This window comes from Pecten maximus, chromosome 19 (assembly GCF_902652985.1).
Source record: "Pecten maximus chromosome 19, xPecMax1.1, whole genome shotgun sequence".
NCBI lineage: Eukaryota > Metazoa > Mollusca > Bivalvia > Pectinida > Pectinidae > Pecten > Pecten maximus.
Window position 1 is genome coordinate 25119110 of NC_047033.1, and position 26298 is coordinate 25145407.

A 26298-nucleotide genomic window follows, 5' to 3' on the forward strand; every position below is an offset into this window, starting at 1 on the left:
TGCATGGAACTCTGTTTACTGGTATGAATAAACTAAATCCTTACACATTAGTAGTTGTTATTCAAACATTTCTCTCTCTCTCTCTCTCTCTCTCTCTCTCTCTCTCTCTCTCTCTCTCTCTCTCTCAATAAATTTCGAGATACTTTTATAACAACGCGATTATCCAATAAATATCATCAAATAGAAGACATGATAGATCCTCAATCTCCTGGCGACTTCATACACCAGTGTGTCGGTCATTGTACATGGCTGTCGTTGGTCCCTCTGATCAGATCGTCCAAATGTTTGTTTGTAAACGTGAAACAAATGATAACAGCGTGTCCCCTCCCAGGCTTACTCTGGGTCATCATGTTGCTTGTATATTGGAAACAGACACTGAATTCCAAACTAGATCAGAAAAACGTCTACACGAATAAGAAAATATAGCCTGGTGTTTATTTTTCTCCGAGTGTCCAACCCACAATGACAGGCATTTTGAGCCTCTGACGTAGCGACAGGCAGCTGTCATTGTCAGCCCCGTGGGTCCAGGTGAGAGTGGTGTCCATCAGGCTGAGATTCTAGAGGTATGTGACAAATAGTTCATATAGCAGATGTAACATTTTGATCTATTTTTTATATACTATTGTGTTTTCAATATGGAGTTTTTTAGAATTTTTTTTTTGTTTTTTTTTTTTGTTTTTTTTTTTTGTTTTTTTGTTTTTTTTTTTAGCAACAATACAGTTTAAGCACGTTCAATAATAATTCTATGTTTACGAGAAATTGGTTTGAAAATCTTGAAAATGACCGACATGGTGTTAATAATTAATTAACCTTGTTAAGAAAACGTAAGTCACGTGTTACATAACACGTGCTAGTGACATAAAAATAAGGTCTACTTTAATTAATGTTGATATCCCCGAACCATATATGCTTTAGAAGGCCTCCCGTTTCTGAAGATAAACACACAATTTCGTTTCAACTTCCACATTAGCAGGAAGGCTATGTCCGAGAAAAACGAGGCGATATAACTCCGTTCTAAATACGGTTGCTAAGCATTATTGAAATGTGATTATATTCGACCTCGCTATTGATTGAAATAAGATTTTAGGAATAACTTCACCAGTTAAGTGAGTAAATTATCTGAATGTCAACACCCGCCATTGTTACAGAGCACGTGGAATTATTGTAATCTAGTTTATGAACCTATAAACAAAACTCGGAGTTCAAAACAACTTTAAAGGCATTTGAGGCTATCTAGCGGCAAGTCAGTTCTTATAAAGGACACTGATATTTTGAAATTTCTCTGACTTAAATATACTATCGAATTCAGTCGATCCGATGGCACAGCAAAGAATGAAATTCATGTTACAGTATTCCGTTATTTAGGCATGCCTAGCCTATACCGGTTTTTCACTATCACAGACCATGAGGTTTTGTATCTTACATCGTGTTTAATTTCCTTAGAATAAACATTCGATTTGGTTTTACAGTATATTCAATACTAATAACTGATGTAAGCTTTAATTAGGACCTCGCTATAGATTGAAATAAGATTTTAGGTTCATAAAGCAGACTTATGTTTAATGTTTGAATTATGTAATTTCTAACATTATCGTTTCGGTCCTTCAGCACAAATTCTCACACCATTCCCACCCACCGTTGTGCCATGACTGTCTGCGGAGTTCCCCTGTGACATATCTTCTGTGACATTTTGTCGATACACAGATCTTCACACCCATGTACGACACTGATATTGACCAGACTGGAATGTGGACAGGGTATATATTGGTAGGATGAGACCACTGGCCAAATATTTGTACAGGATTATTTGTGGGTCCGGTTTATCAAATGCACGGTTTACCTATCGGACAAAATACCGCCTGTATCAAACCATGTCTCTCTGACACGTGGAGGTAACCGTTTATAATCATCGAAACTTGTATTTGTCCCGAAACACAAAATGGCCAAGAAAATATATCAATTATTTAACAGTGATAGAAAGTTCCCTGTAACTTGAGCTCAGATATTTATCAGTATTCATGAAATAAATGCAGATTTAGACGTATTGTCTTGTTATGATATTCACCTTAATCGAATTTGGATTACATTTATTGATTTTCTAGATTATTTTAGAAATTACGCGAAATTTTACTAGTTACTGTTTGTACCAGCCCTCTTAAAAGCTTCACTTTTTTTAAACAGGGAATTGCATAGATTTGATGAGATATATTTTAAGGTTATATATATACATGTATATATATATTTTTTTTGTATCGTGTTTGAACCTAGGTTTCCATCTCATTATACGTAACTTTCAAAAATAAACAGCGAATACTGACATATACAGGAAACCGCGATTCTTGCTCAAAATCGATATAACGAGGTCAGAATATTACCAAAATATAGATTTTCAACTAAAAAATTCAAGTAATGTTAGACCAGGTGTTTCAGGTGATGAGCGTTTTCTGCTACATCGACGACGCCTGACATATCCAAATCTCGGTTAAGTCATTCTCTCAACACGAGAACCAAGATATGATAGATGAATGTCCTGGCATATTAACATGATTCGAACGCACCCGAGGAAACAGAATATTTTCAATTAAGTCATTATGTCGACCATAATAATGGTTTCCTAAGGTTTTCATCAACCGCCATCTTTGTGTTGTAATTCCATTCCGTCATTAGTCGGCGTCTTTCATAGAAATCATGGCAATGGGATACAAGTCCTTGAATATCGAATTTAAACGGGGCATGTAACCCGGTGGTATGGGAAGCAGGGATGTTGCTATCTAGAAATGGAAAATTAACAATTTCGAAAATGAAATCCCAACGCTTATCATATAGCCTACTTATAAGCTGTTCCTCATGGTTACGTTGTGTGTTGAAGTTGTTTAGAGATATATCCGACTGGCATTACATCATTATATGAGCACAAAATGAAAACAAAAACAAGCCGGCCAAAAGATGGCCATAGATTTTCCGAAGAGTTTGTCGCCAAAATAACTCAACAAAGATGTGTTGGTAACCTACCCGGACCCACTTAGGTCTTACAGTCCTATGGTAATACTGACATGTCTTAACCATGTCAATTCCAGGAAACAGCCAGCTTCTTGATTTAGTTTCATTGAAACATTCGTTTGAGGGACCACTTGACAGATATTATTAGTTATGTGTCTAGTTTTTTTTCTTTATAATCATTATATCTTGTATCTTGTCTGGCTATTGGAACTATTCGGCCCATGGAAACACGTGGTCATCGTATGATAACTTTCTGTTAAAACATTAGATCTTTAATGTTAAAAACTGGTTTTATTTTTGTTTTGTTGTATTCTATTTTTTTTTTCTTTATTTGTTTGTTTGTTTCCTTTTGGGTTTTTTTTTTTTGGGGGGGGGGGGGGGGGGGGTTGTGTTTTGTTGTTATTTTTTTTCCCTCGCCAAGTGGGAAACGGTAATTTTCTTTTGTAACACCATGACTTCATGAATGTAAGTGGTTAGAAGATTATTAGCATGTAAAAACTAAATGACGGGGAAATATATTTTAAGATAAAAAGAGGCTAGGTCATTGTTTTAGAAATATTTAATTAAAGGTCTTATCAAAGCAAACAGCTGTTCTATTTTCCACGTATTGAGACGGTTTGATGTTCGGAATTTGAGTTACAAATCTTGCCGTGACAATCACTTCCCGTGAGCAGTGAGTAAGTTACGTTATAATATCACAGGAAGTCTTCCATTGCATGATATAAAACTCCAGTTCCGAATAGTGTGGAAAAAATATATAAAACATATGTATGAAGCAATCCAAAATTTTAACTCGATCGAAACAGATGCCAATGGCATAACAATACCAGCTGAAATATTTAACTAGAATCGGAAGGAGGTCTGGCAATCCGGAAGGATGAGCGTCTTATGTTTTATCGGCTACATCTACCATACACATTTAGGTCAAATAAACGTCATGTCAAGTTTTACCTGTGTAGTGATGGAGTAGAAGAGCCGACATTCCAGGCTTCAGAATCGTCTCAATAATATCAAACAAAAACATATCTCAAAACAAGATGGCGACCCCCATTGTGGTCTTGATTGTTAGTGGTCGACATCTATCGTGAAAATTGTGATTTTAGGAAAATTATCCTAAATAAGATGGGTTTTTTTCGTTGAAACTACATACTTTAGTTGTTCATCTAGTCATCTAGATTTCCGCGAATTCTCATTTACGCTGATTATTGACGGGATGTGTCTTTTGTTTTTGTTTTTGTTTTTTTGTTGTTGTTTTTTTTTTAAAGAAATCTAATCATGTAGTTTAAAATTTCTTATTCTTAAAATCATATTCTTCACAGTGCAACTGTATATATAACTAAATGGTGTCAGAAGTATTTTGTACGGAATGAATGTAAGATTTTTGGGTAGGTTTAAGAATATGTTTTATTTATTATACATGATCAACTTACTCCTCAACAAAAAACAGTAAAATTTTATCTTTCTCTCCTTCTCAACTCTACAAGTCTTAAATAAACATAGGCAAGTTAGTTTACAGAACCGAGCTGTTAACCGCTACGGTATGGATACATCCATATCGTAAAGGCTTGAGATAGTCGAAGGTTGTTCTGCGTTATTTTACCTCCAATTAGAGGAGAGTGAAGTGTTCTTAGGAAAAGGGGTTGAATGGTGACTTCATTGAATTACTTTGTCGATTGAAGGGGAGGATATCTTGTTTAATACAAGGGCTGCAACCATTCAGAATTTAGTTTTTGAAGTTTAAATTAATTTTAGTAAAATATTTGTTCTGTTTTGTAAATATAAAATGGTTATCGCTGAGCCAGTGACCTCGTAGTTTTAAAACCAATATTAACCACTTAGCATCTCAATTTACGAATAATCTCTTGAATTCCGCTTCTCAACATGTTTACTCAGTAAAAAGTCGTCTAGGTATATTCTGGAGGGCGAGTTTAAATTGTCAGTGGCGATGCCTGTACCAAGTGCCTGAACGAAAACAGGTGCGCGATTAAATTCATTTTCATATGATGCACATATCACTTTAGCATTATAGACGGAAATCACACTCAGTGCCAACCGAAATTTATTCAATTAAAGCAAGCACCTGTTAGAAAACCAAAACAATACATCTGTTTTACGCTCAGTTCATACGATGTATTGACACAGTAGCTCGCTACAATTCTAGTGTTTTGATTAACATCAAAAGTGAAGCGGTAAAGCTTTATTGACCTCATAAGAGGGCCGACTTAATTAAAAATGAGTACCTTTGATTCTGTAAGTCTATCTTTCTATACAATGATATTGATAAGCAGATGTTCATTTGAACTGTTTGTAGTTACAACTCTATGTTCCAGGCCTACATGCCGTTTATCAGTAAAACTATCAGAGTAATTGATGTTATTTTGATATCCAGGTTAATTAAACGACATACGTATTTGATAACGCATTCAAACTGGGACAGTAAATCTCCCCTTTTTAACAATATCAGATTACCAAATACATTTCTTTTTAAAAATCTGTGCATTATTTACTTTAAAATGCAGGTAAAATATCACCTGAAAATATATCGTTTATAAATTTGTCCTCAAGTACATCTGGTGACAAAGATTTGGACAGTAAACCCCCTTTTTAACAATATCAGATTACCAAATACATTTCTTTTTACAAATCTGTGCATTATATACTTTAAAATGCAGGTAAAATATCACATGAAAATACATCGTTTATAAATTTGTCCTCAAGTACATCTGATGACAAAGTGTACAAATTGGTTGGAATGTTAGGAGACCACACATTGAGGTTTGGGAGGGAGAGAGAGTGTGTAACTTAACTTAACCGTATTGTGTCCAATCATGACAAAAAAACTAACGTCAACTTTACAAAACAAACATTCCTTCATCTTTTGATTTAACTTAGTGAATGAATGCGACAATAGTCGCCTGAATTGTTGGTAATTACTGCAGACCCTACCATTGGTAGGCCAAACGTATCTGTGATGTCACTGGAAAGACTTGTGGGACAAAGCTGGGGTAAATTATAGGTTTCGGGTCTCGATAACTACCCCTCACCGACCTGATAGCTAGTTAACACTGACGGGGGTGGGCTGGGTATTAAGCCAAGGAGAGCCACTCAGATACCTACTATTATTTACTTACCTTCGCCTGTAAGTTTATTACTCGGGATCCCTTACACAGTTTTCACAGCTGCCGTGAGGAATTCCACAGATTTCTTACCTATGCTTACCTAAGTTATGTTTAACCTGGTCGCGCCTAATTCTGATATCATTTTTATTTCAACATATTTCAATTATAAGCTGGAGATTATTATCTTTATTTATTTTTATTAATTTTTTTTTTCCTTTTTCAGTTTGAAATATGCTTGAAATGTATATCAAATAAAAATAAATCTACCGTTCGTGGATAGATTTCATTGGACCAAAAAGGCATTTTCGGAAAATTTGGGATAAGGTATTCTTCATATCAAGCATTGTCACGGAGATTGTGTCCTCACTATTGGTGATGTATTGGTCTGGATAAAAATAGATACAGGTTTAATTCTTGGTTCCAAACATTGGCATCGGTCCAGAATATACCGATGGAGTAAATGTTTCTGAAAGGTTATCAAATGTACAAGTTTAAACAGACGAAATTAAATTATTGGACATGCCCACTTCCTCCTCTATGTAAACATACTATGCCTATATCTTGGTGTCCCTTCTGTGTTGAGTTCTTCTGAATCCCGGCTTCAATGAGGAGCTACTGATGGGAACAACTTATCAGACGAAAAATAAACTCTTGACAATTTCTCCTGTGCATACAAAATTAAGCCGGAGATGAAATGTTAAGCAGTCTTTGATAGAAAGCTGCGTTCATAGATAATCCAAATTTATCTTCATTTCTCTACCCAAATGCTGGCTCAAATACCCACCATTTTTTCACAATGGAGCAACTAATTCACAATAAAACAGCAAACATATTTTTTATTAATTTTTTTCCGGAAAAAGGGGCGAATGTAATGGAAGGAATATAACCCTGTAAAATACTGGGAAATTAAGGTAAGAGGGACCGACTACAGTTCGGATTTTTATTTGGGGGGACAACTTTATTTCGTCTTTTTATTTTCATTTCAAATCTTTAGTTTTAGTTTTAAAATCTGCTTACAAAGACATACCAATAGAAAGATAAAGCAAATCAACGGTTCAGAGTATTGCTGAAATTTCCTTTAATCACGATGTTGACTCGTTGGTTAAGAATGCACCATGTTTGGGCTAGGTGCAATGACGACATCATCAAACGGTGTTGTGATTGTGCAGTTGACATTGGGTGACAAACCGACCCTTTTTACAAATTAATTATGCAAAAGGCAATCCCTTTCTTAACGTCACATTTGCTGGTAAATGGCTCATTAGGAAAGCACCCCGGGGTCAGGGAGAAATATATTAAGTCATTTAATTAGATGTTAGTCCACGTCAGGACAGCTAAGATTTCCAAGGGATCCCACGAGCTCACCCTTCTCATACTTAACAGTGATTTAGTACTAGGAAGGGAGTGATATCGGCACTATTACTGTGCTTTAACGCGAACCATTCCATTACCCTTGTATGAAGATGAGAAGATATACTAAGTGGTTACTTCGCGTATCAAAATGGTTTAAAGAATTAGTTGTTTCTGGTTGGATTTTCCCATAATTATATGATTTGCCATCTTACCAGGCCTTGCCACATCAAAGGGTTACAGAGTATTGATCCGAAAGACCCGACAAAAGAATAGGCCAAGATACGCACGAGGTACCATCTTAACGATCGCCATCTTTGATTGTATCCAAATCTCGTGTTACAACGCGATAAATCAGAATCAATCTACGGGCGGAAGGGCCTCGCTCCTCATTGGTTCGGGATAGAGCCTTTTGTCAAAGAGCACCATGGGTCGCAACAGGTCCTTCAGGGAAAGTAATTATTTTCTCAAAAAAATCTAAATTGAATATCTTATTCATGCAGTTTTGAAATACAAATCAATATCCTGATTTATTTGTTTATTTTTAAAATCATATCTATGGCTTGTAAAAATCCTACATTTAATATTTTGTAACTGTTTCGGTAAGAATTTACGTTTAAAAATTAAATTTTCGTTGTTAGAATTAAAAGGGGAAACATTGTTAGTCGTTAATATTGCTTATATATAAGTATATATACAAATATAAGATTTCAATATTTAAAATTTTTTCGAGATAATAATATTTGTTTTTCATTTGTTTTACATTCAATACGGAATATTAGCATTTGTCCATTAAGTAAAACATAATTTTCTATACAGCCTTATTTGAAATCAATTTTCTAAAAGATGTCTATGAAATAAAGAGCAAGTTGTTCCCAATCACAGCGTCAGACACGACAGACACTTAAAGGCGATACCTAGTTCAGGTGATAGTCAAACATACAGGAGACTTTGTTTATATACACACCCTCACCAGTGTCTTATGTCGGGAAGGAAGCAAGTAAGACAAAGAACACATTGTACTTCTGAAACTGATGCCAAGATAAGATAGTTCAACTGAAAGATCAGATTAAATTCATCCCGGCACCATATCTAGTCATACTTCCTCCCTACATACCGTGTACTTGGAAGTCGGAGCCTGATTCTATCAGCCGTGGTACGAAAGTTTAAACATGTAAGGTCAATTCCAGGTCAGTCGTCAGAGAGCGAACACCGACATGGAAATGTTATTGATTTTGTCTTTGTTTTAATATGATGTAAACGTATTACATCAATATTGCCTTATTAACACCAATTAAACGTATCTTTTCAAATCCTTCTTTCAGCATCCCCTTCATATCAGATATGTTGGAGTTTTTGTGTTCGTCCTGTGTTCAATGAGGTCGAGACACATCTTGTGTACTTCATTAAAGTGCTATGTTATTTTGTAACCTAGTTTCTGATTTATTTACAGAACATTCATCAAGGGAACAGTAATCTTAATGTTAGGTAGTTGATAATGAGCATTTATAATAAATTAGCAATTTTAATAGTAAGAACAATATAAGGTATATCTGTACATATTAATCGGAAATCTTTGTTTGCCTTGTAATTGTTTTATCTGAAGATTTTTGCCGTATTGTTTAATGATGTCTTTAAAACTTAACACAAAATATATCTTTTTCTTCAAATCGCCTCTTATAAGTATTTGAATTTTTAAAAAAGATAGATTTCCAGCCATTGTGTCAATACACCCTTCCGCCATAGTCCATAACTTTCTACTTAATCTGAATCTCTTTGAAAAAGTGTTTATTCCTCCGAAAGTATCTTTGTGTATTTATTTGTACGTTGAGGAGAATTAGATTTCTGATTTATATGTTTCTATGGCGGCCAAACCTGCCTATTATGACTGTCGATATATCTATGTATTAGCAGACATGTACTGTAACTATGGATGTAATTAATGCATTCCTGTTTTCGAATTATATTTTTGCTTTGTCAAATTTAGAAAGCAGCTTGTTAATTAACCTTGGTTTGTAGTGTTTCGCTGCAATATATTGTTTCACTGTAGAAGAATATTTCACTGTAATTCAATATTTTACGTGCTACAATATTTCACTTTTACACATTGTTTCACTGTTCAATAATGTTTCACTATACAACAATGTTTCACGGTACATCAATGTTTCACTGAAATACAGTGTGATACAATGTTTCAGTTTAATACGATGTTTTACTGTAATAAAATGTTTCACATAAATACAATGTTCCACTGTGCTACAATGTTTCACTGACATAAGTTTTACTGTGATAAAATGTTTCAGTTTAATATAATGTTTCAATGTGATACAGTGTTTCACTGTAGTACAATGTTTCACTGTAGTACAATGTTTCACTGTAATACAATGTTTCACTGTAGTACAATGTTTCTCTGTAGTACAATGTTTCACTGTATTACAATGTTTCAATGCAATACAGTTTTTCAATGTAATATAATGTGTCAATGAAATACAATGTGTCAATATAATACATTGTTTCAATGTGATATAATGTTCATTGCAGCATGAACCATAAGAGAATGTATCTATCACATTGTTCTTATGAACCACTGCTGGAGTCCGTGTATCTCCTTTATCTGGGACTAAGTTCACGTGTCAACTTGTCAATATGTACACAATTACCTGCTTCATTAATTAAAGTACAATTTTCCACACCTTGACATCTCCCACAATTACGGCGAGATAGTGTGATACATTCAACTTTTCTGGAATAATTTTATCAGGGTAAGTTTCCTATGACGATTAGATGAGATCTTTGTTTTTACATTTTTACGGTATTTTCACAGTATACCAGAATACCCTACTATATGAGCGATATTAATATAATCAATTCAACAAACACTTCTGGCGAAATCTCACGTCCTAGCATTAGTATACAATGATAAGTGTCTAAACATCCGGATTATATCTTGTCAATAACTAACATCAAAAGTATTGGGGTAGGCTAACCACTGGTATCGGGTGATCTGAATAAACATTACACGTGTATTATGTCATACCTATGTTTATTCGAAGTCTGTTGAACAACCTTGCACTTCAGCATTGCAATCAAATCCGTCTTTGTGTATTTTTTGTGATTGTGTAAAAACACATTGCCGCGAATTACAGCGACAAGATGATAAAGTTTTTACACGTGTCCTGTTTGAAGGGCCGCGGTTCTTAATCCTTTATTGTCAGCGTCTGGTGTAACTAGCGATTCAATGGCGTCTGCGTATTACGCCAGGATGATGGGGAAAACCTATTCTCAAGGTTGTCGGATTGGGGGTATTCCGTACAGCACGTATATAATGCTGACATTCAGCAAAGAATATCACCGTTTAGATAACTGTCTGATGGCTTAGCTTCTTTTATTTGACTGAACAAGATCCCAAAATAATATCCTTATCATAATTGAAATATAATTTATTGTACATCATTCATTGTAAACAAGATATACTAAACTAAATCACGGTAATTGTTAACTGACCTTGACTGTTTGTGATAAGAATATGAAGGTCGTCAACTGTAGCAGAGGTCAGGCTGACATATAAATGATGACTGGTCTATTGTTAATATATTCAAAAATCAGAAAACCCAGACATAATGTGGAAAACTCTGTGATAGTTTTTGTACATGCCATCACTCTTAAGTCATTTTTTATTGGCACTGGTGTTTCCTTCTGGTGAGGACGATATTATCAATCTAATTTTATAGGGTTTGATTTACTTCGGTTTAAAAGAGCATTCTCTATCATTCAGCATCATTATTAGGGGTAGGCTGTATACATATATATTATATATAATAGTATTAACAGAGATGCTGTTGTTGTTGTTGCGTAGGATGTTACGAGAAGAAAAAAAGAGAAAAAGTCATAGCTATCATACCAGTAAAATATCCTAACAGTATTCAACGCATATAAAGGATCCCGAGGCTAAATCCAGTGCTAAGTAATATATATTTACAATAGGGGATACAGAAGCCGCCTATTGATAATAAAACATGACTTTGGCATTCTATAGGTATTTTTAGAAAGATGTTCAATGTTCAAAATGTGTTATTACCTAATGGCAACACGGTGCAAAAAAACGATGTAAAATATATAAAATTAGCAATTATAATGCTGTTTCCTATTTCTGTATTTGCTGATAAAGACTTCATTTAGCAGATAATTGCGTTATTTTGACCTTACACCAATAACTCTCGATAAAATGTCATTCTGGGGACATTTTTTACACTTCATAGAAAAACATAACAAATATTTTTTTATCTATAAAGAACACACAAGAGGATTTCCATTTAAGCGTAAATAATCAAGCGTCATTATGACCTATTCATGACGAACATCTAGTACTGTAAAAGGTTTGTAAGGAATGGTAAATTGTTATGATACGCTTCCAGTGCTGTCTCTCTGGAGCTCATTAGATAGCCTACCTCTCGGTACAGAATTTACAAGATTACTCATTCACAGGGGCGGGTTAATAGGACCAAGCCACATTAATAATTTTCCATTAACCCTAATTAGGAGTAAAAATGGACGTAAATCGTCTTGTACTAATTATTATCTCCTCGCAAACCTCTATGTATTTTACATCGTCATTGGTTATGAGACTATCTTGATTCTTCTACCTACGTTGTCCAACATGTCGCATTTGATTCGACATTCAATGACTTAATCACGATCTCCTTGACAGATACCTACTAACGACAGAAGCAGTGACGACAAAAGATATTGAATGATACAAGCCAATAAAGACCATAGGAACCTTTTCTAGTTGCCATTATGGTCTCATTTGGATATATTCAAATTCCCTGTGAGATATGAAGTTATACCTGCTTAGTTATTCTTGATATTCCTACTGGTTCCTTTGTCCCCGGCCTAGTTCTTATCTTGAGAATGTTACTTTATCCGGATTTGACCTAGTTTTTATTTCGGTGCCGTCGATGAAGCATCAGGAGTTTACCCTTCCGGAACGCATGGCCTTATCATCCTTTCACGTTTTCAGGGTCTCAACACAAATATATAGTTTGTCCTCATTATGGCAAACTGCAGTGACTGTAATATTGGTTTCTTGCCTCACTCGTGTTATGTTCATGATCTACATAAATTATAGACAACCTTATTCCTCAAAAGGACCTGATTTCGCGATGGAGTTTGGTGAGGGCTAATCACGTTTTAGAAAAATTTTAAGACAACGTTCATCTTTCTAGTCCACCTGGATTAGGCCATGGTTTTCTGTAGCGCATAACAAATGTTTTCTATTCCATTCGCAATGGCGTTTTCTCTTCTCTGCGGTTTGTTTTTGTGAGAATTTATGTTAATTTTAGATTTATTTCTGTAAATGATTCTAGCATTCTTGTGGGTCCTTTTCCTGTGGATATGTCTTCTGTTTCTATAGGGGTTTAGGATCGACTTCCCCGTTATCTGTTACAATTTTTCGACACCAACATTTGATGTCCTTTTTGTGAAAGTCCAATCTGTGTGGAAAAGTAAACCAGGTCATTCATGTAGGGGTTAAAAATACGTATACATCGGGTCACAGGTACAAGACTGTAATAGCGTCACTCAAGCGTCACTCAAGCGTCAGTAAACGGTACTATGTTTATATCATAATTATTTTCAAAACAGCTAAACATGTGTTTTAGGTAAGGTAGATTTGGATGGTATACTGCAACACCTAAACCTGTTGGCAGTATTAGATGTATATTATATATCATGTATTGTGATACTCTACATCATCAACGTCAGGGAATATACATCACAGAGACATCTCCGTTGTGTTATTAAGGAAAAGCTCGTGAATTCATTAACATGATACATTTAAGTGTTTATCGTTAATCATATTTTTCTAATTAGATAATATATGAAGAGTATCTGGATGTTGTTCGATTACGAGAGAATTTATATATCTGAAATGCAGAATCGAGGAGGAGGATTTTAATTGTTGACATTAAATATGAATTGAAACAGCGACTGAATACGTCTTACTTTGACTGGGAAAATCTTAATGTGACAAACACAACTCTTACTGTGACTTAGCCATGTCTTAATGTGACTAACATAATTCTTACGTTGATTTTGATTGGGCAAATCTTAATAAGACTAACACAATTTTAACGGTGACCTGTACAAATCTTAATGAGATTAAGATCATGCTTAATGATGTTATGACAATATCTTACTGTGAATTTGGCAAATCTTAATGTGTCTAACACAAATTTTACTGTGACTTAGGTAAATCTGTATGTTACTTAGACAATTATTACTGTGACTTTGGCAAATCTTTATATTACCAAGACAATTATTACTGTGCCAAACTTTGTGATACTAGGCAAATTCTTTCTGTGACTTGGACCTGAATTACCACAGGAATACATATATGAATGTGACAATTTACAGTCATATTTATCATGAATTACTCAACGTGTTCTTGGTATGAGTTATTGACTAAGCTAGCTCTGACAGCGAGATTGATAGGAGATTGATATACTAATGTAGGTAATACTCCATGATCCATCCCGCCATCTTTACATCATTACAAGTTAGCTATCAAAGCAAAACTCCTCTTTCGCGTGATAGATAGAACATAATTCAAACCATATTATTTTAATAAATAAAAGAACTGCAATCAAGGGCAATAGCTAGGCACATCTTTACCGCTTGGTGTTAATTAGATTAGTTCGGGGGGCAGAGGAAACTGACTCACTTATCATGATTCAGATTAAACTGATGAAGATTTGGCCATATACTAGATTTATACGGAGAAATGTAAGAGACACATTGCTATTGAGATAAAGCATACTGACGTTTGGCAGTCTTTTGTATACAAAGCTATTAGGGTTGGTGGTAAAGCTATGTGTGTACGATATCAATTGTAACGGGACAAACTACTGTGATAGCGTACCTCTCCTTTGATTCTCAATTGGTTGTTTAGCTTAGATTCCGTGGTGTCGGTCGATAGGGCTTTCAATTTACGTTCACAGTCGGCTGAATGAAGGAGAAATGTATATACGATCTCGTGTCTGCTAAGTGCATGATACAGAGGTAAAACGGACTGGTAAGTCACCGCGCTAACAATGACAGACATCACACTTTTCTACGGCACTGACCACACCCCCCAAACTACCCATCCTCGAACACAAAACGTGGGTGTTACTACGCTTACTGAGCCGTCCTTGTTACAAACTATGACAAACAGATTTAAAAACCGATTTGGAGGGGCATAGCTTCACGTGCTAGTCCCGGACAAGGCCAGATATTGGTGAACTATACCAAGGAAATACTCTCAGCGATGTAGCTTGGCAAATACTTGCATTTACATTTCAAACAAATTGGATAAGATATATGGGGCTTTAATATCAAGAATAGAAGAAAAACGGAGTTTGTTGGAGCACTTACCATAGCTGATTGAACAGAGGACTGAACGCAAGTGATATATATACAGGATTAACAGAACCTAGAGACAGCGGAGTTTTTTTAAATACATTCCACTTGGAACGTACTCAGCAGAGTTTGGCTACGACGTAAGAAAATGAAATAAATCTCCTAGACACGTATTGTTTAATTTGTAAAATTTAGATTGTGTAATACACTTGTTACATGCTTCATGAAGTTCCTATTATAACGGCCAAGTATCGTGTGTGTCTGACCGTTCACACGCATAGGTAAGTAATAGTGATATATAATAAGTTGTTTGTTTACGAGAATTGGTTTCAGCGTTTTCAATGATTTACCCGCACGCCATGCTGACCGCTTGTAATATTTATCTGATTTAGTGAGTTTATATTATTTTATATAGTATTGAATTACAGTATATCGAAATGATGTAATGAATTAGGCCGGTGTGACGAATCTGACTCTACAGTTTAATGTTCGGGGTCACAAGGAAGCATGAGTGTGTAAATAAATTCAAACCTATCAATCTGACTACGTAACCACGAGGTTACGTAACCCGTATACAAACCATACTTATATAACACATTCTGTTATTGGCTTCACTTGTAAATGCCTTTACATGTTTTTTGTTTATTTTATTTCATTCGTGATATTTTATGTTTAATAAGAAATAAAAAGAAGTGTTAGATTTAATCTACTTTAATATTTATTTTTCCAGATGCGGGAGAGAATGACTTTGGCGAAAATTGATACGAATGTGGAAAGTGTTATCGATATAAAGTTATGTGACCAGTCTATACTACCGAATTATTCAGAGCAACACTTTGTATACTGTCAAATCTGAAAAGGAAGACAAAGAGTTTGTGTGACGAGTCCAGGAACCGTTGGACATAGTGTGACTGACCCAATATCATCGATGACCCCACGTGTGGTGGGTTTGTGAACACGCGGTATATATCATCTGTGATATGATGGAGGTAATAAACTCAGACACGTGTAACAGGTGTAAAACAATGCATTGTAGAACAATAGAACGGCGGACAGGTGATCTGTGTGGGGGAGTGACTCGATCTGTGTATCATTCCAGTACGGGGAGGACACTTACTCTTATCCTGCTAATATTCATACAATATTCATGGTAAGTGTCTTTATAATTCATACAATATTCATGGTAAGTGTCTTTATAATTCATACAATATTCATGGTAAGTGTCTTTATAATTCATACAATATTCATGGTAAGTGTCTTTATAATTCATACAATATTCATGGTAAGTGTCTTTATAATTCATACAATATTCCTGGTCAGTGTCTTAATAATTCATACAATATTCCTGGTGTCTTTGTAATTCATACAATATTCCTGGTGTCTTTATAATTCATACAATATTCATGGTAAGTGTCTTTATAATTCATACAATATTCATGGTAAGTGTCTTAATAATTCATACAATATTCCTGGTAAGTGTCTTAATAATTCATACAATATTCATGGTAAATGTCTTAATAATTCATACAATATTCCTGGTGTCTTTATAATTCATACAATATTCCTGGTAAGTGTCTTTATAATTCATACAATATTCCTGGTAAGTGTCTTTATAATTCATACAATATTCCTGGTGTCTTTATAATTCATACAATATTCATGGTAAATGTCTTTGTAATTCATACAATATTACTACAATATTCCTGGAAAGTGTCTTTATAATTCTTAAAATATTACGGGTAAATGTCTTCATTGTTCATTCAATATTACTACGAAGTGTCTTTATAAATCATACAATATTACTGGTAAGTGTCTTTTTAATTGACAAAATAGTCCTGGTAAGCGTCTTTATAATCCATACAATATCCCGGGAAAGTGTCTTAATAATTGATAAGATAGATATTTGAATTATGCATTTGATATTTCTGGTAAGTATGAAAGTGTATTAAATATCCACGCAGTCTTTTGTGTTCAGTGATTTTCATGATTACATTGTATATCACATTCATTAAATGTTATGGAGTATATCGAGATTAATTCATATTACCGGTGAGCATCGTAAGCATGTCTTCCATAGTCCATCACTAGTCCATCACTAGTCCATCACGTTGGCTGATATCAATGACATATATGTTGGCACATCCAACATACTAATTGGAAACTTCACAGCATCTGTGTATGGTTAAGAACGGTATATTTTGTTTTTTTTTGGGGGGGGGGGGGGGGTAAGATTACATATGACGCTTAGTGCTTAGTGAGGATTTTTGGAGGGGTCGACGTGGTGGTAGGGGGGTTGAGTGATTAACATGACAATGACATGACTACAGACGTGAAAGTGGGGGCGACATGACCAGACATGAAAGTTAGATTGGTTGGGGCGTCTTGACCAGATATGATAGTTAGGTTGGTTAGGGCGACATGACCAGACATGATATTTAGTTATTTGCGGCGACATGACTACATACATGATAGTTAGGTTGGTTGGGGCGACATGACCAGAAATGATAGTTAGGTCGTTTGGGGCGACTTGACCAGATATGATAGTTAGGTTGGTTAGGGCGACATGACCAGACATGATATTTAGTTATTTGCGGCGACATGACTACATACATGATAGTTAGGTTGGTTGGGGCGACATGACCAGAAATGATAGTTAGGTCGTTTGGGGCGACTTGACCAGATATGATAGTTAGGTTGGTTAGGGCGACATGACTACAGAAATGATAGTAAGGATGGTTGGGGCGACATGACCAGACATTATAGTTAGGTTGGTTGGGGCGACATGACCAGACATTATAGTTAGGTTGGTTGGGGCGACATGACCAGAAATGATAGTTAGGTTGGTTGGGGCGACATGACTATATAAATGATAGTTAGGTTGGTTCGGGCGACATGACGATTATTTCAGTAATGTGTTTCATTAAAAACCCAGGATACTTATTTGATAAAAGTACAGTATTTTATTAAATTGGATTTGTTAGGATGTGAAAAGGGAAGTAGTCACCTGCTCGACAACGTGGATTTTCTCTGGCTTCTCTGGGTTTTCTTCCTCGCGCCCTTCCATCCAGGTCAAAAAGAATGCTTTGTTTAAGTTGATATATAATTCATTATAAAATAACAAAAACTTCGTTTAAATCATTGTTGTTTGATACTTATTGTTACAGAAGTCCCTGAAAATTAATGTTCTATTGGCCGCATCAAAGAGAACATGGATGTTAAAGATTCCACGAATGTTCTAGAAAAAGATTAATAATTTTGGTGTATATTACGTGACATGGCTTTAGGTATATACGTAGATTTTATAAAAAAAAATTGGGCCTGTTATTGGGGAATGTCTGTGTCAGCCTCTTAGTGGTAGGTATAGTGAATTGTCTTCGGAAATATATCTTCTACAGGTTTGTATATTGTGTGTGTGAAAATGACAAATGGCCTCTTCTATACTTACTAAACGTGGGTGATGAGATTTCCACAACAGTCGCAAGAATAAAATGAAAACATTCCACAGTGATAAGTTTCACAAAGATAGACCTAGTTTGGAATAACTGCCAATTATACAAATATCGCGTAACATTTCGGAGACCATTAAGTCCCGCCCAAGACATGTATAATACTGACACGTACATTGCCTCACCAAGCCCTGGTGCCACGGGAGTATTTGTAATTTGAAATGACACCAGCACATCTCGTGGATTCTAAAATAGAAATGTAATAGTGTGTATATACCAGTAAGAACGAGATGTAACAATTAAAGAAAGCTTACAATCATCTGTAGAGCTATTATTACATCTAGACTCGAGTGAGGATGAACATGCCGTCTTGGAATGGGTTTGTTGTGTGGGGGTTACTATGTGTAAAGTTTATAAGATTAACTTACTTGGTTCCCTGTTACAATACTGATTACGCTTTATAGGTACATGCACCACATGTGGTGCAAGAGAGTCGATCAGAAATATTTGACGTGTAATGTTAATTATCCACAATTTTTTCCCTCTGTGTGTGTTGCGTTTCTTACTTCCGGTTGTTATAAGACCCACAATCCATTTTTTGTTGTTGTTTTGCTTCCCCATTATCCGTTAGTTTCGTATTCCCGTTGTGTTCGAATTTATATGTTTTTGTTAATATTTGGATATTACTCAAGATAACTAGTTCTATTTAGAGATATAAAAATGTAAAGTTTACTTTAGTTTACAATAATTGCAAAACAAGTTATATTAACTTATATCAATCACACTTGTTGGCCCTGATGAAAGCGCGCGATATACTTATATAACATTTGACTACCTATAATAAAGAAAACAAGAAAGATACCTTCTGTCACACCATGTGAATTGCTGTGTGTTTTTTCTGAAAAATCTCTGATACATGTAGGTTAAAAATAACATGTATGCATTCTCGCTCTAAATTAGACATCTTACGGCGTGTTTAAAGTCTTGTTCGGTTTTATTTCATCAGGTCTTCCTTCAGGCTGTTCATTCTCCCCTAAATCCTTGATTAGACGTACATATGTTTGATGTACAATACAGGTATGGACTATCTCGTATGACGGATTGCCCTCGCACCTGTAGCTTCCTAATTTCAGACGATTCATGTCGCATTGCTGTTTGTACATACTGCTGGATCATTTCTTTGAAATAACATTGAAGATTCGTTTTGCTTGAGGTCATGTTACGACTTTTATTCCAAGTTATCACAACTCTTAAGATAACAGATGAAGAAAGTCTGTGTTTAAAACATTCCAAATCCACTTATTTTGAACAGAGGATTGTGGAAAGACACAAATAGTACAGTACAGGCCTGACAGAATATGAAGGACGGTAAACCTTGTATTGTAGACTTAAACACTTATATTCACCAAAATAATAATGTATCTTCATTTAAATGTGGATCACGTTTTTATCAAAGGCCTAAAAAGAGTCTTTTATTAAGTTGATTACCTCAAAAATTTCTGGGGGGGGGGGGGGGGGGGGGGGGAGGGGGTTCTTCTTCTTTTTTCTGTTTGTAATATTTTTTTTTTTTTTCTATTTTTTTTTCGTCACGTAAGATCGTTACATCTTTATTATAACTTTATTCACAGAAATGAAATGAAATCAACCATTTCTAGAAACTTAGAAACGGGGATACATTGAAGTATATAGTAGATGTAGTCAATAGTATATATGATAGCCCAGAAGAAGGTGGGATCGTAACGTCCTGGACGACCTCGCCTATCCTCGGGAACAACTGTTTGTGTGAGGAGGGATATTAACACATATGCTGTGAATATAAAATGATAATAGAGATAATAGGCTACTCACCATGAACCTTATGACCAGAGTATCAACGATATATCGCAACATACCGCCCACACGCTGTCAGCACCGAAAGGTACGGGCGCTTAGATTTTCAATTATACGGAAAATATTAAAAATTGAAATTGATATTATTCATATTTTGTAATTCATCCCTTACTTTATCATAGATAAACGCCATTTAAGAGTGACCTGTCTTCCTTTATTTTTGACTTCCGGTTTTGCCGAACTTTGATCAATGAAGGGATAAATAAGATGCTGTGATGTCGTCTAAACAAGTATATATGTCTAGATAAAATTGACCTTTTTATCAATATGGCGACAGGGACATGAATAACAGTCTATGTGATGAAAATGATGTGGAGTTATATAAACGAAAACCGGAAAACCGGAGTCCTACAATAGTCTGAGTGGGTCTTCGTCACTTTAAGATACACCCAGCTGTGAAAAGAGCGATAAAATCTACAAATTTTCTCATTTTCAACAAAGCCGTCTCCGTGTGGTTTAGCTTATAATTGATAATAGAATGCTAACAAGTATGTAATTGTATTATATTATAAATTGTAAAAACAATTTAGATATCATTCATACATTAAGAGTAAATATCTCATAATAATATTATCTTTTTTGGCACAAATGCCATTTGAGGAAAAAAAACAATGTAAAACGCGACCCATTGTGGAAAATGTATCCCAATAATGTCAAATTCAAGGTACAGCATGTGTAAGACCGAATATTGTAAACCTGCCTCTAAATATTAAGGTAATGTTCCACCTTATGTTACTGTAAACTTTCCCATAGGAATATCTTGACATCCTTATGTTGGAGCAATGATATACCTCTAATAGATATATTGACTATTTGGTATATTGAACTGTGGATTTTCAGAAGAATTTAAATGATAAATTAACAACATAATTGTGAGTAGGAAGCTGACATATTGGGAGACAAACGACATAATTATAAAGTTTTAGGACAACAAACATAAAATGAACTGAAATAAACTAATACCTTAACAGCAGAACCACAAAGAGCAGAAAGAACAAGTCCCAGTGTCCCGATACCTTCTATGTTTTGATTTTGTTTTATTGCTTGTTTTTGTTTGTTTTGTTGTTTGTTTGTTTGTTGTTGTTGTTTTTTTTTTTGTTTTTTTTTTTTTTTGGGGGGGGGGGGGGTGTTTTTTTTTGGGGTGTGGGTGTGGGGGGGGGGGGGGGTGGAATTTTTAGTACTCAAGTAAGAATTTTAAAATAGACTTAATGTAGATGTAGTGGTGCCGACCGACAATTGTGAATACCTACTTTTCTTTGGGGTTTAGTAGGGTAAATGTAATACAACAAATGTAGAGATCTGTCCCTTAGAATACACTAGTCTGGTTGTGTGGATGGCAATGGGTAAGTGATTATCAAAACACCCCGGTTTTAATCTAATCAAGGTAAGTAATATCAATCGAATTGGAGGGAGCCCGGCCATTACAGTGATGGGATTAGTGTTACTGGGCTATTAAACACCCCATTTACTCCTCGCCTGGCCTCTAGATAGGACAAGAGGGTGGCCAGAGTGGGTGGCCTTTGATGAAAAATCATTTCGATGACTCCCTCAGGTGTGACTAACGGACACATGTGACAATAGGTTCATAAACAGAGAGACAGATCCCCCCAAACAACAAGTAAACACTCGTAAACAAGGGCGACGATCAAAACCGGCGATCATCATATCCCGATCTCATCTTGTCTATCTAACAAATTACACTATCAAGCTATAGAAATCGGCAAAACTTAATTATCTCCTATTTGTAAAATCTACGATTTAGGTATCGTGTCACCTGCACAGGTGAGTGTGGGTGTTATATGGGGTTCTTAACACTATATCGGCCAGCCATACAATGCCTGATACTCGGTACAAACCAGTATTCCCTACTGTCCGTCAATGATGATACAGGTCACGGATCACTGACTAAGGGTACCCGAATCTTTACCAGATAGATATGTGCTTCGTACCCTTCAGCTTGACAAAGCATGACATCAACATAACGATTTTTTTATTTAGATTAATTTCAGATCCGGCCTATATTCAGCATAATTTATGACGAGTATTATACATCAATTGACATGTAGATTAGTTTTTAGTTTTCTACTTTTATAATTTGTACTATAAGTTGTTTATATTTACTTTTTGTTAAACTAATTAAGCTTAATGTCTATAACCGTTGTAGACAGCCTATCGTTATCTAAATCATAGCTACAATGATTACTTAGATTCTTGGTTGTATTACTCATAGTAGATCTTAGGTTCCTACGTAAGTTTATAACTCTCAGGAATAAACCTTGGATTGGATATCACCATGATTCTATTATCAAATTTTCAAATATTTCAAACGCGAACATCCTAGAAAGATGCATTTTGTGTAATAAGCCAAGAACAATGGTGTAAATTGTCGCTAGTGGAAATGTAGTAACAGGTTGCGAAAAGTGATATAAAAATTTTGGTTACCTATTGGTAATTAATGACTGGTTTAGTCATGCGGTTAATGCATATCTATTTTAATATATTTACTTTCCTCACTTTTCTTGATTTCCATACTCTTTTTGTTCCTTGCATCAATGACGAAACAGATGTATGATGAATTTAAACTTGTCTACATTTCCCCCAATCCTTATATGAAGGTGTTTTCGTTGACGTGTGTCTCTTTGTGTAACAACCTTATATATCTAATGTGGTTAGATTATGACGAAAACAGCAATCAAATTAGAAGCAATGCCATTTTTTATACAACATATTTCGCATTGAGCATCTTTTCCTTGCACAATTCCAATCTTAGAATATCTTTAATGAACATTCAGTTTTTTTCATGTATTTCAAATTAATCTTTTTAAGTACTTGTTTCGTCAACGAAATCTCAGTTAATTAAATGACGTCATCAGTGACGCAAACAAAATTTATGTTTAGATAAAACCAAATTTTTATGTGGTATTCGATTCTTCGGCCTTGGTACTGTTTGTAGTATCGCTGACCACCAAAACCACGTGACTGACCATACTTGACCAACAGGAAATGAGTAACAGAGTTTATTGTCATGGTACAATATCATGTTAAACATTAGTATTGGTACATTAAAACCGGTAAACCCACGTATTTCGTTCCAACAAAGGTTCTTTTAAGCATATGTATCATTCAAATCAATATAAAGCCAGAAATATAGCTTCCATTTAACAAGTAGTTGGTGTTTAAATTGTGGGTAAATTTGTCAGGGACAGAATAGTTACACGATATCATTTTACCTGTGATAAATATCTTATCTATAGGAACGGTTAATAGGTGGTACATGTACACTCTATCCAACGTAAGTAAGGTATAGACTGGTCATATCACACGTAAGTAAGTAAGTAAGTAAAGGTAAGTTAGGTATGATATAAGTACATCAGACTCTTACACAATATCACGTGGAAAATGGATAAAATAAATCGTAATGTCGAAATGTTTCCCCAACTCCAATCCCCAAATAAGTAGAGGATATATTCTGTTTGTATTTTGACTATAAATAACATCATTCATCATAATACTTATGAATGGATACCCTACAACCGGACTTGGTCGTGTCGTGCTGACTCGGGTTTTCTAGACAAATCTTTCATCTACAATTGAAGACATGAATTTAACCGCAAATTACTGGATTCACAAGTTCGCCCAGTATCGGATTCCACAGCAAACGCATCTTAAGGGGTTGGGCAAACACATCCTTTAGGAAATGATTTTTTCCTTAACAGAAAATCGGTTGTTCAAACAAAACAGCAGAATCTTTATATTTAATTTACATTTAATTGATTTGAAATAGAATTGTACATATTTTGAAGGGTTCTTTTAGATACCGCCTAATTAAACATTACATTGACTTTAAAGCCGTTCTGTTTACTTTGGATTTAAGGAGTCAAATCCAGCATTTTAGAGCATCTCATTCAGTGTCCTAAATCAGAGTCCTCGCGAGTGTTCAGTCTGAACTGAGCACATCAATAGGCTTGTTTAAATATCAGATGTTTGTACGGAGAAAACGGAAATCCCACTCAAGCTGGTTACGATTGGTTAGACCAGTCCCTGTTCCCTTATTGGAAATCTCAATCAGTTGTGACACAATCGCGAAATACAGTTGTGCCATTTCGTGTGGTCAAGGTCTGTTTCAACATTGTGAGGTTAAGATCTGTCACCACTTCGCGTGGTTAAGATATGTCGCCACTTTGGGTGGTTAAGGTCCCCACTTTGGGTGGTTAAGGTCTGTCTCCACTTTGGGTGGTTAAGGTCTGTCACCACTTTGGGTGGTTAAGGTCTGTCTCCACTTTGGGTGGTTAAGGTCCGTCACCACTTTGGGTGGTTAAGGTCTGTCACCACTTTGGGTGGTTAAGGTCCGTCACCACTTTGGGTGGTTAAGGTCTGTCCCCACTTTGGGTGGTTAAGGTCCCCACTTTGGGTGGTTAAGGTCCGTCACCACTTTGGGTGGTTAAGGTCCCCACTTTGGGTGGTTAAGATCTGTCACCACTTTGGGTGGTTAAGATCTGTCACCACTTTGGGTGGTTAAGGTCCGTCACCACTTTGGGTGGTTAAAGTCTGTCACCACTTTGGGTAGTTAAGATCTGTCACCACTTTGGGTAGTTAAGATCTGTCACCACTTTGGGTGGTTAAGGTCTGTCACCACTTTGGGTGGTTAAGGTCCGTCACCACTTTGGATGGTTAAGGTCTGTCACTACTTTGGGTGGTTAAGGTCCGTCACCACTTTGGGTTGTTAAGGTCCGTCACCACTTTGGGTAGTTAAGATCTGTCACCACTTTGGGTGGTTAAGGTCCGTCACCACTTTGGGTAGTTAAGGTCCGTCACCACTTTGGGTTGTTAAGGTCCGTCACCACTTTGGGTGGTTAAGGTCCGTCACCACTTTGGGTAGTTAAGGTCCGTCACCACTTTGGGTGGTTAAGGTCCGTCACCACTTTGGGTAGTTAAGGTCTGTCACCACTTTGGGTGGTTAAGGTCCGTCACCACTTTAAGTGGTTAAGGTCCGTCACCACTTTGGGTGGTTAAGGTCTGTCACCACTTTGGTGTGGTGTCGAAGAATAAGATTCAGATTGTTAATATTTGATGCAGTCCATATCGACCGTTACCTAAACTTGGAACACCGATCGTTCGTTACATAACAAGCACGTCGTTTGTTTACATATCGTCTGGTAATGTTGATAGATATTAAGTAGGTATATTATAGGTATATCAGTTGTATTTTAAATAATCAATAATTTCTTATTATGCAAGAAAACGGAGTAACGATTGAACTCTTGCTTTTTTAATAAAAACTTTTTTTCATATTTAATTCGTTAAAATATATTTGGCTCTTCTTAAAGGTACGTTATTAAATAAAAACAATGAAAGGGTTTTCAATATAGATTGAATATTTATCTACAACCGCAAATTTTGAAAAGCTAACAAGATGGGCAGCAATTTATAGTCGATGGCTTGGTTTACTGATAATACAGGTTTCGTTTTAGCCACGAAACAATTAATACTATACACAAATGCTACTGTTAAAATACATATGTATATATTACCGTGTAAGGTTAGGTATATATGTAATAATCCTCGACTCGTATACCTATTTCTCTATAGTTCCCACATCAATATGTTAACGACACACAGTATGTATCAATGTCGTATCAAGTCAAAACCATGGATTTACGTCTCTATCGCACGACTTTTGTGTAACTAATTACTGTATGGGGACCGTGTACACAGATAAAGTCTAGAGCTACTATGCTATAAGTTACCTGGCATTTCCATTATGGAAGAATAGTCAGATTATCAGGTATTTTCGTGACTGATTATTTGTCGCTAACGGCTAGTACATGGAATCCAATAGTCATGTTGGATTTAACATTGATAACTATGAATTGTCAATCTGAAGAAACTAGAAATCCTTTGTTACAAATATTTATCTTAAATATCTGGTATTATAGATATACAGTTGAGTTATGTTTAAAACTTAAAAGATTAATAAAACGTTACAGAGTCTATCTCATACTTTTCCTTTCTTAGTATTTAAACACATAGCATCTATGATATTTCCTTAATAAAACATCGTCCGCTAAATGAAAAAAGCATGAACATTTCTTTTG

At 35.5% G+C, this 26298-nt stretch overlaps 1 protein-coding gene across 4 annotated transcripts in view; it reads left to right on the forward strand.

Annotated features, from left to right (window-relative positions):
• Positions 1-400: 400 nt before the first annotated feature.
• LOC117317723 (protein Wnt-10a-like) overlaps positions 401-26298 on the forward strand; it is a 52557-nt gene continuing 26659 nt past the window's right edge. For 2 of the 4 annotated variants that reach the window (XM_033872622.1, XM_033872625.1), the window contains exons 1-2: positions 14399-15148; positions 15598-16017. In XM_033872622.1, the coding sequence (XP_033728513.1) occupies positions 15848-16017 (170 nt within the window). In that variant the 5' untranslated portion in view covers positions 14399-15148; positions 15598-15847. Of the gene's footprint in view, positions 564-14398; positions 15149-15597; positions 16018-26298 lie in introns of those variants that run through there. The other 2 variants (XM_033872624.1, XM_033872623.1) reach the window with 2 other exon arrangements.